General features: G+C 43.7%; 1 protein-coding gene across 8 annotated transcripts in view; it reads right to left on the bottom strand.

Moving 5' to 3' along the window:
- Positions 1 to 2,060: 2,060 nt before the first annotated feature.
- The window catches only part of LOC138284503 (myotubularin-related protein 9-like), a 160,952-nt gene continuing 143,224 nt past the window's right edge, over positions 2,061 to 19,788 (bottom strand). For 7 of the 8 annotated variants that reach the window (XM_069223360.1, XM_069223362.1, XM_069223358.1 and 4 more), the window contains 3 exons: positions 8,707 to 8,927; positions 8,437 to 8,588; positions 2,061 to 2,751 (listed from right to left, as the gene is read on the bottom strand). In XM_069223360.1, coding sequence (XP_069079461.1) covers positions 2,603 to 2,751; positions 8,437 to 8,588; positions 8,707 to 8,927 — 522 coding nt within the window. In that variant the 3' untranslated portion in view covers positions 2,061 to 2,602. Of the gene's footprint in view, positions 2,752 to 8,436; positions 8,589 to 8,702; positions 8,928 to 19,788 lie in introns of those variants that run through there. The other variant, XM_069223365.1, reaches the window with a different exon arrangement.

Here is a 19,788-nt window from a genome sequence, read left to right on the forward strand (position 1 = left end):
CAAATGTTTTATGTTTGTCCCTCCTTGGGGTGGTTTTGTTACTGCCTTGCAGACTTTCCCTCTTACATGAATAATTGCACGATTGCCAATACGTTTGACTGCAAGGAAACTTTTTTATTTTTGTGTCTCTCCCTCGTGCTCATACTCATGGCCGTCATGGCGCTTTGAATCGGCTCGCTTATGTCAACTGTTTTACTTTTCATTTTCAATTTAAGTGGCAAGAAAAGTCCAGTTAGGAATTTACAATGCTAATAGCTTTAACTCGAGCAAACTTGAGATCCATTGCATAGCAAATGCTTGTTTGTGTTGGCCAGCTCATTCAGCTGTGCATTGAAGACATCAAGTGGCACTTTTGTGGCTTGTTTTGCTAGGTTAGGGTAAACTTTTCATATATAGGGTTTGCTTGGGTGTCGAATTTTATTAAGAGCAGCCAGTACAGCGCCCTAATCATTGGCTTGACCAATGAGGAACGTGAGCAAATATGTATGCGCTGGTTTACCTGCCAGGTGAAGAAAACTAAGTATTTCATTTTTAGTAGTAGTATCCGTCTCTTTGATGGATACAAATACGTTTTTAAATTTTTCCACCAAAGGATGCCACCTAGGCGTGAAAGAGGATGGGGAGAGTGACATTTTGAAAGGCTTTATGGGCCTTAAGTTAGCATTGTGGTCATACAGGTGGAGAAGGCATACTTGGCAGACCTAGTGATGTAGGCTACACATTTTTTCTGCAGATTGCAGCCAACAGGTGTTGTGAATTGAACCTGCTGAGAAGAAAGCCAGCTCCACGAGCAGAAGGAGAATTACCAACAAATCTGTGAAAATCACTTTATGCTTTCAAACTTCGTGCTTCACAGCGACTACCTGACTTAGTGACTTGATAACATTACACACCAGTGATACATTTGCTGGTGATGATTTGCTTTAGTGAGGTTAAGGCAGGCCACGGTGCTCAAAAGTCCCTCATTTACGTAAGGTCACTTATTCTGATGTCATCTAGGTCTATAGTGCCACTGTCATTTCCTCTGATCTGGGCCCAAGCTAATGGCATTTCCTACACACGATTACATTTCTGGTGATGTTATGCTAATTGGTTTTGAAATCCAAAAGATAAAATAACACTCTTTTTTGGCCACAGAATGTTGGCAAGTATGAGAATAGCTTATAATAGATTTAGCAGTACAAAATATCCCTGTACATGTGGAGTCAGCAGCTCAGGAGCTCAATGTGTCATTGTGCTGTGCAGTAGAGGAGTCTAACTCCTCGCATTGATTTCCTTTTGTCCCACGTTTTTCATCCTTGCTTCCCAGGTGTGTCACAATGGCATGGGAAGGACCCTTTCCCACACTAGCACCGCAGGGTCAGTCAAAGCCAACAGGGTGACTACATGGCCAGGAGAGGGAAGGTTAGACACACTGTGCATAAGAGAGCCACCGCAGCTTGCAGAAGAGCACTCTGCAGCTGGAGCCGGTGAATAGTGGACGAGGTGTGAAGTCTGCTGGGGTCCGCCTGTTGAAGCTCTCCATCCATCAATGCCACACAGTCCCTGCTCTGTGCGAGCACCAGCGACTGCCATGTCTGTATTTTTCCTCTCCCCACTTACCGAAACTACAGAAGGCATCACAAACACTTTCCCAAACATTTGAGGCGTGGAATTGGCATAGTAACTAACCCGCGCCCCCAAATGTTTGGGAAGAGGATGCCAGTAGTGTGCCAGTCCTGCGACTTTAAGAGGAAGTGCGGAAATACGGCCAATTCATGGGGGCACAGACTGACAGTAGCGCTTCAGTGGTTACGTCTGAGTCCCTTGTGTGTTATAAATCGTAGCATTCAGTGCGTAATAGGAGGCGATCACACATCTTAGTCCCTGACTCACAGCCAGTCAGGAGAAACTAGCATCTCCCCATGAACTCATCCTGATGTTGGGCCGCTTGGAGACATCCGGGCCTCAGTCCTCACCACTGTAAATTGGAAGTGCTCAAAAGCTCAAAATCTCGAGACTTGCTTGCACGGATGTGATTTAAGAGTAATGAACAGGCACAGCAAGATAGGATGCGAAAATGGTAAAATACATCACAAAATGTGCTATTTATTGTAATGTATATAACATTCCTGTCCATGGTTCACTGTGCAATAAAGCTTTGGTGCATACAAAGAAAATTGGGTTTTCCCCGGTCTGCCAGGCTGGACCAGTGTCCCAGAGACGAGGAGAAATCTGAGAGCTCCCAGGCAGGGTAGGTTTATTAATATAGACCTGTTCGATTCTTTGCCACTACAGCCAGTGCTTTGTGGGTGTGAGCTGCAGTAAAAGACACAGACGTAGAGGGTCCTTTTAGAAGTAGTGGTTCTCCAGACTCCTTGTTTCTACTCAGGACACCGCACTCCTCATAACTCATCAAAAAGCGACACCCAGACCCTTTACAAATGTTCATTGACCTCTTGATTTCACCTGCCTAGGTGAGGATTGCTCAGATCTAACCACGCCACTGTGCACTTCATTCCTTTGGCAGGAGCATTAGGTGATCGGAAGCTTTTCTAGCTGTGGGTTCCAGGCTATAAAGTACATGATGGCCAACTCTGAGTTTCCTGTCGTGTTCCAGAACTCAATGTGTCAGGTCCGAGATCCGGAGCTTGTCACATACGCAGTCTTCTGCGGACTCAATTAGATCGTGGCTTGAGTTCACTATGCGGCAAATTTCTGAACTGACGTCAGACAAATGATCCATGGGACAGATCCAGTGAAGAAAGAAACCTGCAGGAAGGAAACAAAAGTGCATGTTAATATATTCTGTCACTGCCACATATAAGCAGTCAGTGCTTTGATGCATGGGTTACAGCCTGCCACCATCTTTTGCCCACTGCCCATTAGTTGCAGTTGCTGCACATATGTGTATTCACTGCCATCCTGAAGTTCACCCGGTCCTTTGAATGCCCTATTCCTTGTGAGTTTAAGGAGTTCTCAGAGTTCACTGCCCTTGCCTCTCTCAGGCTGATGAAAAAACGGCCTTCAAAACCCACGATCATCAGATCCTACGATGGGCTGGTCTCGCACCTCTGAAAATACCACTGCCTTCTTATCCCACAATACTCAAATCTTATGCTGATGGAAACGAGGCATATGACACACACATTGGTCCTCTGGAAACTGATGGGGGTAAGATAGTTCCATGGGCTACTCCACCAAATGCAGAGTCTCTACATAACCAGTCACTAACAGGGCAAAAATGTGACTAGTTTCCAAACCTCCCAGAGTACATCTGTTGACTAGTCATCTTTGCTACATCAAGGGAGTAAAATAGATAAATTGAGTCTTCACTATCCCATTTAAAATGCAATGATACCCTAAGCCCTAGGACCAAGTGGTGAACGACGATACCTGCCACACATTGTCTATTACCAGTGACTTTCGCAGCACCTTGAGCAATACTTCATATTGATGGGGAAGTGCTGTGGCTTCAGTTCCAGACTCGAAGAAAAACTAATACCACTCAATACAAACCTACATATTGAGGTAATAGGACAGTTAAAGGCAGCTGGTGTTCAACCTGTATAGGAGGCAGTAATGACAGCCAGAAACCTCAAATATGCCGGCCTTTGTAAGGACGAGATCCAAACTTCAGTGTCACCTTGGCAGGTAAGAGAAAGATGCAAGGGCTACTTTGGTAGGATGCTTTCTGCCTCCTACATCTCCTGCTTCCTGTCCTTCTGTCCTCTTCCCGCCAGGGCCGGTAGGGCTCAAACACCTAACCCTAAAGAACTTTAGGGAAAAAGGTCAGAAGAACACAAATAATAAACAGTCTGAATGGGAGACGCTTATAGAGAATGAGGAAAAGGAACAGGTTGAAATGGACTGGGAGAGCAGAGAAGGGGCCAGACAGACATCTTCAGAAGCTTGCAAATGGCTAAAAACCTAGAGAACTTAGAGAGAGGAAAGACTACCCCAGCTCCTGCAGCTGCTGCTAACGTCCTCTTAGCACCTGGTGGGGGGAGAGGGTGTCAGTCCGTGGCACCAAAGCCCCAATGGACCTGAATGATGAGGCCATAAGTGTACCTGCATAGGAGATGCATTGTGAAGATGTCTAGGCTAACCATGCCCAATGGAAGTACACAGTAAAATGGTGTCTAGTGAGACAAGAATAAGACAACTGCCATTCTCAGCTGACCACTGAGTGGCAAATAGCCTGGGTGAGAAGACACAGATATTATCATTGACAAAACTTAGTAGGAGGGAGAAGAGCTTCTAGCAGCATGACCAGACACATTCCTTGACTGCCTAAAGTAATTGCCAATATTCCCAGGAAGGAGACGCCAAAGTGGAATCAGCCTTTTGACTAGAGTCAGAAGGACGATTCATGGGGCAAGTATACCCGAAATAATCGCAAGGATGGTTATTATAAATGTGGGTACAAGTCCCACATTACGAGATACTGTCCTAGATTTATATACACTTATCAGACACCTACTATTGTGTTCCACTGGGAACACGTCTGCAATGGATTCAAAAGAACAAGGGTGGGTGCATCTGAGAAGTGGGGGTTGGAGCATTAAGCTGCTTGCCGTGTATCACTGAAATGTATGACCATATTGTTTGATGTGTAGGATTCAGCACTTGTCCTCACAACATCACTTTGTTTTTAATCTTATCCCTGTCCTTTTTATGGGCACAAATAAATACTTTTGGTGGATAGGTCATTTTAATTCACTTATTCACTATTGTTTTCACTTAGACAACATCCCTTTGGGTAGGAGAAGCTATCCACTTGGAGACGGGATACTCAAGTGAATAAAAAGACCCCGTGATGATACGATCCATGATATCACCACATGGTGATAACATACACCATTGAGGGTAGAATACACCTGAATATGCAAAGATCAGGGTTCACTTTTTCGATGACTGGAGTTTACAAAAGGAAGCTGAGTGAGCCTTAGCACTGCTTCTATCTCGCTCTTTTTGGTTTCTCTATCACTGAACACTCGTGAGATTCTATGAGAGCTCTACGTAGAGTAACACTGTGTGACTGGGCTCTGAGGCAAAGGGGATAGTATGATGATGCTCCTCCCTGAGGCATGGCACCAAAGAAATATATCAGAGTTGCAGGGGGCATTACAAGATCAGTAATGGGAATGCTTCCTTCTGAGGCACCTCCTACCTGGAGGAAACCACAGGTTGGGGAAATCTTTCTTTTGAAACTTCTCCTAGTTAATGAGCTCATCATATTATGATTGTTGGAGGCTGACCTGGCATGGCACGAGATGACTCTCAGCAAGCATGCATGTCTCCTAAAACAGAGGCTTACAGCAAGAAGAAATGTTTGAAAGGGACCATTCTTTTTTCCACCTCTTTTTTACAGAGAAAATTGTGTAGATCACGGACTCTTGGGTGAGTATCATGAGGAGTCATTCAGAACTGCCTAATGGGTTAGAGTTTGGAGACATGCTGTAGGAAGATTCCCATAATTGTCTTTTAAGAACCTACAAAATGTGCTGGGGTGCCATATCGAGCAAGGTAAGTGCCCTGCATCAGTGCAGGAGGCTAAGGCACCAATTTTCCTCCCTGCCCTACTGAGAAACCTCTAAAGAAGTGTGGAGTATTCGAAGGCTGGGCACCTGGCTCAGCTATCAAGGTGCCTCTCAAAGAGGACAGAAAGACCTCAAGAGCGTCAAACTTGGGACAATGTTGAAACCTTTCTCTGTACTGCGTGACCACATAGATACGTATTTCCCTTTAGAGGGTGAGAATCCCATGCCCTTTTCTGACTTCTCCCTGCCTACCCACTCTGTCTTGACTGCGTGGAGCAATCATAGGCCATAGACCTCCACTGTCCGTTTCTCCTCTTTCCTGTTCAAAGTTGGTCCCTCAAACCTTCTCCCTCAACTATATTTTCTTCTTACTCTCAGTCCTTTACTCCCAACTCTACTGTTGTCAGGACACTCCAGACGCATACCGCCCATCTGCGCACTGAGACTGGGAGCTAACTTGCCTGGGCTTGTGGGCCTGACTACAGGGGATAGAATATTGATGCAACCAGTGAGTGGAAATCCTTCTTGGTTACATGGTGGCATGCAAAGAATATACTGTTGCAGGTGACAAATGGAAATAGGCAGAATGAAATGTAAACGGTTGCTCTAGTGAAACTGTGCTGGTGATTACACCCCTCGGTGATGGCAGCTGTTTTGAATTTGGGTGATAAAAAAAAAAAAATAGGAAACTTGTGCAATATTGTTATTTTTGTGGGTTTCAGCAATCAGAAGTCTCTTCAGCGGTTGCCATTGAGGATTTCTACACTACACTAGCTGGTTGCTGAGTTCTTCACACCACGTCATATCTGGCCATGATAAATTCTCAAATCTATGTGAAACTGGTTTGAACCAGCTTCCTAATTAAAGCCTTTCGTGAGCAGGTATACCTAGTTCTCCTATAAGAAACTAAGTAAAACTGCGTATATTTTCTTGTTTTTTTTAAAAAAATTGAAAGCCTTGAGACTCTGGGTCTTATTTAGTGTTTGGCAGATTGGATACTCCATCAGACACAAACAATATCCCACTCACTATATTGCAAGTACCATAGGCTAAAATGCATTTGTAACATGGATGGCACATCTGTCACGTTTGTGATGGAGCAGGCCATCAGCCAAACTCTAAATAAGTCCCTATATTTCTATTCCAGCGTTCATCAAAGGATTAATTTCTGAATTAGAGGAGATACGTTTTCAAGGCATTTGTTTGGTATTTTTTGTGTGCCTTGGATGTATGTATGTTTTAATTACCCTGCAAGTAGCATGGACCGTTTCATGATCAAAGCTCATCATGACCCTAGTAAGAAAGTGGGATTCACTATTCAACTACAGATTGCTTGACATCTGTTTTGTTAGCATTGTTTCTGCTTTCCTTCCTTTAGGCTACCATCTATTTGCTCTTCGAGCTAGAGGGCCTTTTTTGGTGGAGCCAGGGAATTAAGGTACACGCAATTCCTAAGGTGAAACACAATCCAGAGGGGTACCTCTACCCTTGTCTATTCCTTAGTATATCTGCCACTTCCTACACATCTATCCCCACCCTCCACCCATACTCCAATACCAGTACCGTTACCTATACCCCGGTGTTTCTTCCCCCTTCCCATCTCCATTACTCCTGACACTTTTTCATGTTTAGTTTTGTACCATTTTCTTGTTCATGTGTCCCTTTTTTGTTGAATGTCCTTAAATATTTTGAAGAAAAGGGTTTTCTCCATTTTAGCAAATTATCAAAATGGATTTTCACTAGTCTGTGCCTTTAGATCGGTGTTCCCCATTTCGTTTGTTCTTCAAAATGACAGACTAGGTCAGTGAACCATGTTAGAAGGCAGTGAATGATGGATGGGATGAGCTCTGTTGTGAAGTGATCTAGGCCGATAGTACCTGCGTCTAGAGTGGTCACTTAGCTCTCAAGCAAAATTATAGCGCCTCTCCTAAATTTGCAGTGGGGCTTGAAACCAAAGACTTCCACCCTCGCTCCATGAACATGTTTACATTAATGAAGGGTACAGCCTCAAACACTTAAACCTTTTAATTGAGCGCTGTTCCTGCTCTACCGCTAGGGTGTGCGAGCAAAGAGAAGTGATGCTCAGTACACAGGATCCAAAGTTTTACTCTACTGTGGCCTGATCCATGCATCTCTCCACTCGTGTGAATCAGAATGTGGTCAGAAGGTAGATCTGCATGCCTCCCTGAGAATCTACTCTGTTTTAATCATGTGCAAGGGAGGCAAAAAAATCTTATACCACCCCCAACATATTTTGTCCACTAAAGGGTCCCTTCATCAGTCGTCATTATGTAGGAACTCTTCACTAGTTTATCGAGTTGAGACCTGCAAGTCTGATGACTAGTGAAATTTCACTCTGTGACGTTTCCTGACTCAAACCCTTCAAGGAGCCCTTCAGGAAAGTAAATGTTTAGGTCCTGGAGAGGAAAGACCCGATGATGAAGCCTGCCGCTCTCAGTTCTGAGGCTTTGCCATCCTTTTTACTGAAAGTGCCAGAAACCAATGGTGGTTAGTAGTGCTAGTACACCCCTGAAGTAAGGATTCTTTCCCCGAAAAACTGACTGCGTTCTCATGCAGGACTTCTTTAGGGTTACTCTGATTCAATTTAGCCTTTCACGGGTAATACTCAATGAATTCCTCCCTCGTGCATAGAAAATAAAGTCATGATTCAGACAGCACAACAAAGTAAGGGGGAGATAATGGGTTAAAAATTAGGGTCGGGGGTTTAACTCCCTGCAATTGCCCCCACCAGCTGGAGCAGTCTGCCATTAGACTTCAAAACACCTAACAGCTTGAAGGAGCCAGTGAAATCAGTGAACAGCGCACACTATAAATGAATATCGTATAAAATATTGCTCTTTGCAATGGTCCTGAACTGGTTGTGACCTTTCAGTGAGTGACGTCGCATACGTACCCTGCCACAGCTGCAGACTCTGTGGCTCCACGGACGGCCAGATGACCAGAGGGTTCCACTCGTACAGGGGGTTCCGATGCTTGTTCCGCTCACTGGGCTGGTTCAAGAAAGGCCACAGTGAAAGCGTCTTTTCCTTTACTGCGCACAGACCTCTGTGGGGACAAAGCGTGTTTTAATGACGTGAAAGAGAAAGACGGTGCCTTCGACTACTTCCTGTGTGTGGATACTCAGCAACACCTAGTACTCGCTGCGTCAGGATGCAGCGCTTACCTTTCCTTCTCGTTGTTGCACAAGAAGGTGCCATACTCCGAGGCGTAAGCATGCTGGAAGAGGGTACGGAGTAAGTTTTCATTGAACTCCAATGAGAAGGGGAACTGTCGCCCCAACTGCCAGCAACAGTCCAAGAAGAGGAGGAAGGTGGGCGCCTCCTGCTTCACCCGTGAGTGGGCGTAGGCCGAGCGGGCGCAGCGGAGCTGGAAGGGGTGTCCGGCCTGGGTAAGTGATGTAGGAAGAATAGGAAAACATCATATACATCACATACATACAAACATAAGTTCCAAAACTCCAATACAAACATTTTAGGCTAGGGATAGTTGTAAACCAATGTAAGTAGTGAAAGGCTTAATACATGACATGCTAAAAAAGACAGACTGTGGGTTCAATAGCAAAGGCAGGTCAAATATAGGAGAAACAAACACTTATTACTTAGGAAACTTATACACATGCTGCATTGTTAAGTTAGCTGTGCTGAAGCACACAAGAGGCCCAAGCCACATTAGAATGAGAGTTTTTCTTTAAAGCTGCACCAACTGTCGCTTTCAAAATCTTCACTTAGCACGAACAGGGTGGAACAAAAGGGTGTATCCTGCCTTAGTGCAAGGGTCCTAAAAACCACAAGTCATTCATATCTTGTTGAGGGGAACTGTGTAAGGGTCAGATAAGTATTTGCACAAGGCAGGGCTACCGTGAGCATCATATAACATATAATCACTTGTCGTGCAGAAAGATAGAGATGTTGAATGACGTCAATGTTACTTACCCACCCATGAGGCGACCAATAATCGTGCATGTGCTCTTGTCAAGAGGTACCTCTCCCCTATTATCTTATCTGTACTGCTTGTTCTTGCTTACGTCAATAATGAACTTATGATAGTAGTTTTTTGTGGTTTTTACAGTATAAATACCACTGCTTGTGAACTAGAACTTTGAACTTCAGTCATGGCATCTATGTTGAGACTGCCTGTCGTTCCGAGCTGAAAATCGATTAGACCTATATTACTTTGTCAAATTGATCTGTCTTATTTTATTGACAGATTTCCTTCTAACATATTGGCGAGCCATCCAGGAGCTCTACTTTGATCTCACCAACTGCTGGACTGGGGGCCCTGCCTGTCTCCACAAGGTGATTTGCACACTTTTTAAAGAGGTAAGGGAGATGCCAACATTTAAGTAAAAATCTGATTTCGTGGGGACAGATGGGACTCAGGTGTTGGTATTAAGGTGGACAAAGTACGAGGTCTGTTCCTTTTATTTCATAAAGACATTTACAATTTTGACAATGTAATGTATATAATTTTGGTGTTTGCATGCAAGATTGTGTATGAATTGATACAATATTAAGGGATCCCGGTGGTAAGTCCGGAAGATACAGGGAGCTTGACTAAGTAAGTCAAAAGTGGTCAAGGGTAGTGTTGGACTTGGGGCTGAGCAATCAGTGTATTTTCCAAATGACACTCAAGTCAACCTAACCCAGACCTTAAGTCTGGAAGTCACAATTTGTAGTTGCAAACAGTGAAAAGTTGTTCCCTCTATGAATCCGGAGGAAAGTGACCAGTAGTATTTGGTTTGCCCTAGTATGATATTAAGAATTACTGTGTATGTATATGCATGTATAGATAGAAATGTGGCCACATAATAATGTCAATATATAAGTTTATGTTATTTAGTGCATAATTTAGGAATAAGTATCCGACCTCCTATTCTTATGAAGGTTAAGTTATAACAGTATACTCAAAAGTAAAGTAATTGACCGGATTGAGCAAATGTCCCAAAAAAAGTAAACTAATTAATTCCACATCCCTGAATTAATTATTCATTTTTATAACGGTCAGGCTGTCGCCCTCTGCAACAGAACTGACCTTAGTAGACCAGCAATATCAATACCATAGAATCATTTTTTTTTTAAGTCAGAAGTTTATGAATGCCTAGGTATTTATAATATATCACCTCTAGGCCTTAAAACAACCTACATTGACATAAGAGAAATGCCAGTTGGACAAATATAAATAATTATTCAAAGAACTAATATAAGGACATTGTCCTCCAAGTTAAATGTAGTGTAGTAGCCTCATGAACCCCATAACAAATACTGACACTACTAACTATTATCCCCATTAAGAAACCATAGAGCCTCAAGATTGGAGGCAAGATTAATTATCAAACAATATAGACTGGGACATATACACATATCTTGAGGGTATACAAATAGAAGAATTATCAGCTACTGTACATACAGATATATTTAACTACCTTTCAGATAGATGTGAACAGGACCTTCGCATAATTAGAATAAAAGAGTTTGTTTTGAAATCTACAAAACCTATTGCAGTTGTCTTTCCAAGAGAGAGGCACCCCTTTGAAGGCCTCTAAAATATTCAGTTTAATTTTTCATGTGTGACACTGGTGCCACCATGTGGCCAGAAAGTGAATATATTGAAGTCACTGCAATTATTCAGTGGAACCATGGGTAACAGTCACGTGAATTCCCTGCAATAATAACAGACTCATATTTAGCATTAGACCTTCTACTGTATGCATTAATTAGGGACCTCCCAGTGTGGAATTTGGGATATGCATAACTTATAAACATGTATATATATTTCAATAACATTATTGTTCGTTGTGTCAGACAAACAAACTACTTAGACCACACATAAATGCACCTACCTAATATATATATAAATGAACAAAGTCTTTCAGGGATTAGGGATATATATATCTGATGTTCACCTTCACAGCCTAATAACAGTTTATGTGAAGTCTGGAAATACCCCAGGAAGTAAATAGAAGTCCATTTAGAGTGTAACCCATATAGTACAAAAGATTAAGGGCCAGATGTACGTATGTTTGAGTTTGCGACTCGCAATTTGCGAGTCGCAAACCCAGATGCAGGATGGTGTCCCTGACACCACCTGCGAATCGCAAGGGGGTTGCAAAGACCCACCTCATTAATATTAATGAGGTGGGTCGCAATTTGCGCACCCCTCCGATTCGCAGCACTCACAGGGATGGTGGCCTGCTGGAGACAGCAGACCACCATGTCTGTGACTGCTTTTAAATAAAGCATTTTTTTTTGTATTGCAGCCCGTTTTCCTTAAAGGAAAATGAGTTGCAATACACCCGAAAAAATGAAAAGTTTTTGTTTCATTTTTTCAGAGCAGGCAGTGGTCCATAGGACCACTGCCTGCTCTGAAAAAATATTTTAAGAGCCATTCACAAAGGGGAAGGGGTCCCATGGGGACCCTTTCCCTTTTGCGAATGGGTTAGCACCCATTTGAAATGGGTGCTAACTGCAAACTGCTTTGCGACCGCATTCCCATTTTGCGGGTCGGTAACCAGGTTACGACTCACAAAATGGGAATGAGCATCGCGATGTGCGTTTTGCATGGCGCAAACAGCGAAATTCGCTGTTTGCACCATGCAAAACGCTTCCTACATCTGGCCCCAAGTTCACTAAACAGACATGAGGTCTCCTTTAGAACACATGGTTAAAGTGTTCTCAGGAGACAAGGACAGGATAGGAAAATACTGTAAGGAATGGCACAAAGCAACATTAAAACTTGCACATGTGTGGCCCAAAGAGGGCACATTTGATAATACAACGATAGAACACATGGCCACCTTCCTACAGAGTAAATTCAAGGGAAATAAACTAGAGAAAAGGAAGATCACACTAGACCTATGGAGGGTCTTTTGTGAAACAAATAAGAATGAGTCAAATACAAAGCCTCAGACCCTCCCTTCGGCTCCTCCACTCCCCTATCAAGACGTGCAATTAAGGTTAGGCAGTGCAAAGGTACAGGGCATGTATACAATGCAACCTGGTGCCCCACACTCACTACCCACCTCTTCACATTCCCCTGCTGTGGGATATACAGACCCCGAGTATAGCCCACCATTAGAATATTTTTCTTAACGTAGAGAATATGCCCACCCATCTCCATGTCCTCAAATGGCTAGTACACCACGGGAAATGTTAGGTGGGGACAGTACTAAATACATAGGGACAGTAGATGCCACATTTACACTTCATTTAGAGGACGAGATGTCCCCCACTAGGAAAAATGAAGGTATACCTAATGAGGGGTCAAAAGAGGCACAGAGAATGGATGGGGCTAGAAAAAAGAAAGGTGTTTTGCAAAAACCAAGTACCACCATTAAAAATGAGACAAGAAGGTAAGCTTACACACCAGAAAGTCCTCCCACAGGGTGCTGGAGGTTCATGCACCCAGGAGCAGAGGAGAATAGTGTAGGCAAGTGGGTCACAGTGCAGGAAAATGGACGGGTAGACCAAAGAGCGACTTGGGAAAAGGAGGAAGGGCCCTTGAGGCAGTCAAGGGCCCTCACTGGGCCACAAATGATGAACAAGAATGACTAGAGGACACAGTCTCCACACATAGCAGCTTAGGTGAAGAAGATGTGGATTTAGAAAAATCCTACAAAGGATCAGAGGGGGCATTAGATGGTATCACTGAACATGTTAAAAGAATGTCCCTTCTTGAGGACCATAACAGGGAACAGTCACAGTATGCCTGTGAGGGAGAAGAAAACAATAAGACAGGTCAGACTTTACAAAAGAAGCCAAGAGAATTACAGAGATTAGTATTTGATGGGGCTCATGCACGCCCATATGAGAGAAAGGGAACATTTGATATGGCAGGAAAAATGACACTGAGGAAAGACATGGCACATGCATTCCCTGTATGCCCTGGCAATAATTTGACGCCCAATGATATAGTAGCTCAGTATGAAAATAGTTGGCATAATGTTGTCCCTTTTACTGACAACCTAGCAGGTTGGACAGAAGGATTGGCATCACAGATGACACCATGGCCGCGAGAGGGTTCCTTTGAACCCCGAGACATAGCTAATGCAGAAATGTGCATTTTTCAGGGCACAGGGGATCCTTAATGGGATTATCCCTATATGCAGAAAGTCTACGAGTGTGGCAGAATTATGCTTGTAAGTATGACTCTCATCACCCTACTGGCAATAGGACTACAGGCCTGTCACAACTGTCCTTGATATTCAAGGGCACAGGGGCGCCTCAGTATATACCATGGCCCCAGATGGACAAAGAAAATCTTAAAAAACAATTGCCACAACTTGCTGAGGGTGCTGGGAAATGGATATCATCTCTGGAAAAACATACCGCAGGGATTACTCTTGCAATAGGGGACATTTCGAGTTTACTAAGTTCCCTTATAGGAGATGAGACAGACGTACTGTTCACAAAGGCAGGAGTAAAGGATGTGACATTGACCAACCCAAAATGTGACGAGGCATCCTTTAATAGAGAAAGGGGAATTGTTTTGAAACAACTGAGGAAAATGTATCCAGACAGGCCAGACATTGGGTCCCTTATGGCACAAACAATGCAGCTAAATGAGGACCCAGCCCAATTCCTTAGCAGAATGAAGGAAAAATGGATATAGGAAGTGGGGGAGAGTTGGGATGTAACTGGACAGAATGCAATACTATTTTACAATATAGTGAAAAAGGGTCTGCTAGCTGAAGTGCAGGGTAAATTAGATAATATAGTGGCCTTAGAGGCCAAACCATGGATAGAGATACAAGCACACATAATACATCTTTGTAAGAAGAGACAAGAAAAGGAAAAGAGCGAGAAAGGTAAAATAGGGAAAGCAGCAGCTAAATTGGTCCAGCAGAAACTGGCTAAGAAAACAGAGGAAGGAATTGCCACTGCCACCACCCAGTTAGCTGCAGTGTCCCTGGGAGTGCCCCTTTCAGGCACCCCAATGCAACCCTACCAGTATGCCCAGAGAAGCAATCACAGGAATAATGGAAGAGGAGGGTGAGGAAGGTTTGGGGGAAATAGAGTAAACACATTCCAGAGTGCACAGACATGCCACTATTGCAAGATGACAGGACATTTCATTAGAGACTGTAGGTTTAAAAAGGAAGACGAACTTAGCAACCAGACAAGGGCAAATTATGGCCAACAAATGACACCGCCTGGTGGCATTGTAGCACAACCTGCCACGAGTCCCCAAGTGATATATCTTCCCACAGCCCAAAATAAAACTGCAGCCTCAACCACAAATACAGTCTCAGCAGTTACAGCAATCAGTGCCCCAAATACAGTATGGGCAACAGCAGACAGTGCAGCCCACCTTGCAGCACCAGAACTCACAAGGAGGGGTAACTGTCAGGGGAGGGAACCCATTCCAGCAAAACTACATGGGAGGATATGCCCAATGAAGGTGCCCAAGGAGAAGTCTCATGTGTCCAATCTTATTGGTAACCCACAGGCCAGACGAGGAACTCACTGTGATGGTAGCCAAGCAACAGAAGACCCCATTCCAGGTAGTGTTGTATATTTTGTGGATGGGTCTTCCACAATAGATCAGGACACAGGGGTAAGACATACAGGTGCTGTAGTGGTCAGAGCGATGCAGCACAACTCTTCAGACACACTGCAGATAACCGAACAGATACCTTTGGCATCTCAATATTCAGCCCAGGCTGCTGAATTAGTAGCTTTAGTGGCAGCTCTCAAACAGGGGGAAGGAGAAACAATAACATTATACTCTGATTCAGCCTATGTCACTACGACAGTGCATTCCAGCATTATGCGGTGGAACAGACGGGGATTTCTCAAGTCTGATGGAAGACCTGTCATGCACCGCCCCCTTTTAGAGGACTTGATACAAGCTTTAACACTGCCACATGCAGTTGCAGTAGTGAAATGCGCAGCCCACACTAATGCTCAGGATTTTGTGTCCCGTGGAAATGCCCTGGCTGATTGGGCAGCCAAAGATGCAGCAACACGCCCTCTTAGTGACACACATACCACAGTTTTGTTAGCTAGTGAAACACTGACACCTTCAGACCCTTTGAATACATCCAGACATTACACAGAGACAGCTTATCTGCATTTAAGAGAGATACAAGAAAATGCCCCAGAGCATGAGAAACAGTTGTGGGAAGCCAGAGGATGCAGACAGACAGGAACAGATTTAATATACAGACAGATGTCAACAGGGAAGCCTGTCATGCCCCAAGCATTGCTACTGATAGCTCTAAACCAGCTACATCTTCCTTCACATACTGCTAGAGACAATATATCCCTCCAAATACGTCAGGATTGGTTTGTCCCTAACTTACATGAGATGATTACAATGTACATACACACCTGCACAGTGTGCCAGCAGTATTCACCAAGTCCCACCTCTAAGGTAATAGCTTTCACAATACCTCGCTCACAAGGTCCCTTTAAGCAACTACACATTGATTACATTGATATGATTGACAGATGCAATCATTATCGCTATCTTATAGTTGTAGTCTGCCCATTCTCAAGGTGGATTGAAGCAGGACCTTGTGTTCACTGTGATGCCAAGTCTGCTGCTAATTTTTTGATCCGTGAGGTAATACAGCGGTGGGGTGTCCCTGAGGGGATCAGATCTGACAATGGCACCCATTTCGTCAATAATATCTTTTCTCACCTCACCACCTTGTTAGGAATAACACACAAATTGTTCTCAGCTTCTCATCCGCAAAGCAATGGAATTGTGGAGCGCCTTAATGGCCTCCTCAAGAACAAAATAAGTAAACTATGTGTGACATTGAAAAATAAATGACTATACTGCCTCCCATTAGCACTCTTTGCTTTGAGAAATACCCCAGGATCAGATCACCATTTGACTCCTCATCAAATAGTGATAGGTAGAACAATGAGCACATTTGTGCTATCAACTAGACATAAGTTGGAGACTGAGAGTGCACCTGAAGTTGTACAAACTGAAATGAATGAATATATGTCTGAGCTAACCAAAGTTCTTCTCTAAACAGGTTTCACGTGCAGCCAAGAAGTGCGCCCGCGCATCTCCTGTAAAGGATCAACAAACACCATTACCTTTGGGAACTTTAGTATATATTCGCAATTTTGTCAGAAAGTGGAAGGACTGTAAATTCAATGGACTCTTCCCAGTGACAGACAGCACGACTACAGCAGTGAAAGTCCAAGGACACAAACCATGGTACCACCTCCAGGACATCAGCCTGGCCCCGACCATGCCATCCATCCCTTTGGACACTGAGCAGGAAAAAGAGGGGGGGGGGAACAAGAGAAGCAACCGGAGTGAAGCCTCCCTCTAAAGCTCCAATATTAGACAATTCTTCTTTCCAGTTATGTATTTTATGTTTGTTTTTCCTCCTCAGTGTACTGATATTGATGTTTTTAGCCCTTGGATAATTTTTTTTTTTTTTATACTATATCAATTATTACACGCATGCGTAGAACTGTTGATAATGGTATGGACCATCACCCTCTCCATACTGCTTTGTTTGATAATATGTGGTACCAGCACATGCATAGTATAGGCACATCCACGTCCACACCAGTTGTTATGTATGCTCTCTCATCCCCCATGTTGCTGGAGTAGATAGATTGCATATCCCAAAAGAGGTATCCCCAAACATTACACATTGTCTCCTGCACCTATTTTTATGCAGAATGAGAGCACAGCTACAACCAACTCATGTTCGTCCTGTTACTGCACTAGTTAACACAACTAGATTTGACACCACCCCAGAAGTCCTACAAGTCGTGACAGAAAAACAAGAGTTAATGGAAGAGATATCAAAAATGAAGAAAGCAGGGCAAAAAAGGTCTCACCCAGATTGGGAAAAGGGGGTATTACGTCAAGGTATTTTTGGAAGGTCTTACCCATCATCTGAATGTAGTAACTATTTAGCTAAACCCCTGCCCCCTGATTGCGTAGGCAGGCCAGTTCTTAGTATCACAGGATCAGTATTTGCCCATGATGAATGGCATACCGAGGCCAAAGTCATATGTAGAGCAATATCATTATGGAATGACACTGAGACACAAGGTCCACTAAGTTTTAATAAGATAATAGGCCAATGTCAGGAAATATGGGATGCGAACATACAGAGATATACATGGACAGGAACTACCAGATTAGCAATTAAATTAACACAGTTTTCTCTTTGTTTCAGAGGGAATGGGACAGTGAAGGTGGGGAGTAACCTCAACTGCAACATCACCACCTACAACGCTGATATGCAGGGCGGCACCTCCAGCCTGATGGATCACTACTGGATGTGTGGGGCCCGGCTCCACATACAACTACCCCCAAACTGGAATGGCCTCTGCTCCCTAGTGACTTTGCACACCCCCTCCCTGGTGATACCAGGTGTGGACATATCTTAGTTACATGACCATCCCATGAGCCGTCCAACAACCTTGCTTCACCATTACCGGACAAAAAGAGCTGCTGAGTATTTTGGTACTGCAGTGTGGAAAGACGTTCCACAGGAACATAGACTATTTAATGATGCCCAAATCTTTTTTGGTAGCATCCTACCATTTATTCAGGCGAAAGCAACTGCAAGCTGGCTTCAGATGACACGCTTTGAATTGATGAAGACCATAAATGCAACCGAAGATGGGTTCAATGCTATCAAGGAAGAACTCCGAGCCCTTAGGCTGATGGTAATGCAACACAGATATGTACTTGATTTAATGACGGCCATGGGAGGAGGGGTGTGTAAGAAGATTGGATCGGCTAATGATGCAGATAATGGGACATTAACTCACGCCATTCAGACATTGCATGAGCAACAAAAGAAAATGATCGATGAGGGGGGTGCTCCTGATGGGTGGTTCGAGGGCTGGTTCGAATGGCTGCCATCCTGGATGGCGTGGTTGCCTTTGATCTTGTTGTTGCTCTTGATGTGTCTTCTTTTTCAGGTAATAATAGCATGTTGCAAAAGGATGACAGCTAAATTGGGAGTGACAGAGTAGTGGGTATGTGGTAATTCCCCTAGTTTCTTTTGTAGATGGGAAGGTAGGAAAAGTAGTTGAATAATCAACTAGAGGGGGGAATGATGTAGGAAGAATAGGAACACATCATATACATCACATACATACAAACATAAGTTCCAAAACCCCAATACAAACATTGTAGGCTAGTGATAGTTGTAAACCAATGTAAGTAGTGAAAGACTTAATATATAACATGCTAAAAAAAAGACAGACTGTGTGTTCAATAGAAAAGGCAGGTCATATTTAGGACAAACAAACACTTATTACTGAGGAAACTTATACACATGCTGCATTGTTAAGTTAGCTGTGCTGAAACACACAAGAGGCCCAAGCCACATTAGAATGAGAGTTTTTCTTTAAAGCTGCACCAACTGTCGCTTTCAAAATCTTCACTTAGCACGCACAGGGTGGAACAAAAGGGTGTATCCTGCCTTAGCGCAAGGGTCCTAAAAACCACAAGTCATTTATATCTTGGTGAGGGGAACTGTGTAAGGGTCAGATAAGCATTTGCACAAGGCAGGGCTACCGTGAGCATCATGTAACATATAATCACTTGTCGTGCAGAAAGATAGAGATTTTGAATGACGTCAATGTGACTTACCCACCCATGAGGCGACCAATAATCGTGCATGTGCTCTTGTCAAGAGGTACCTCTCCCCTATTATCTTATCTGTACTGCTTGTTGTTGCTTACGTCAATACTGAACTTGTGACTGTAGTTTTCTGTGGGTATTTACAGTATAAATACCACTGCTTGTGAATTAGAACTTTGAACTTCAGTCATGGCCTCTATGTTGAGACTGCCTGTGGCTCCCAGCTGAAAATCGATTAAACCTATATTACTTTGCCAAATTGATCTGTCTTATTTTATTAACAGATTTCCTTCTAACATAAGTAAAGAGACACCTAGCGTCAGGGAATGAAGCCTGGCTGCACCAGTCTAGCACCCCTGTCACTTTGTTAACTGCTTCTTCGAATGACTGCTTCGTTTTGATATGCCTTTACAAGTCACTTTGTATAAAGGATTCCTAAGGATTCCCCCCTCTTAATGTGCCCTGCTGTCAGGGGTTGTATAAATTGGATTAATGACGGAGGCAGATCCTCTGCAGTGGCTGCAAGGTGAGTGTTCTGATTGGATGTGGGGTGCAGGTTATACAATATGGGTGCTGTGTGCCTGGGGAGAGGCAGATTACACTTTGAGGCACCAGAGAAGGAGGCAGTCAGACCCAGTAGCAGCTCAGAGAGAAGGTTATCCGGGGT

This window comes from Pleurodeles waltl, chromosome 3_1 (assembly GCF_031143425.1).
Source record: "Pleurodeles waltl isolate 20211129_DDA chromosome 3_1, aPleWal1.hap1.20221129, whole genome shotgun sequence".
In the NCBI taxonomy this organism is placed as follows: domain Eukaryota; kingdom Metazoa; phylum Chordata; class Amphibia; order Caudata; family Salamandridae; genus Pleurodeles; species Pleurodeles waltl.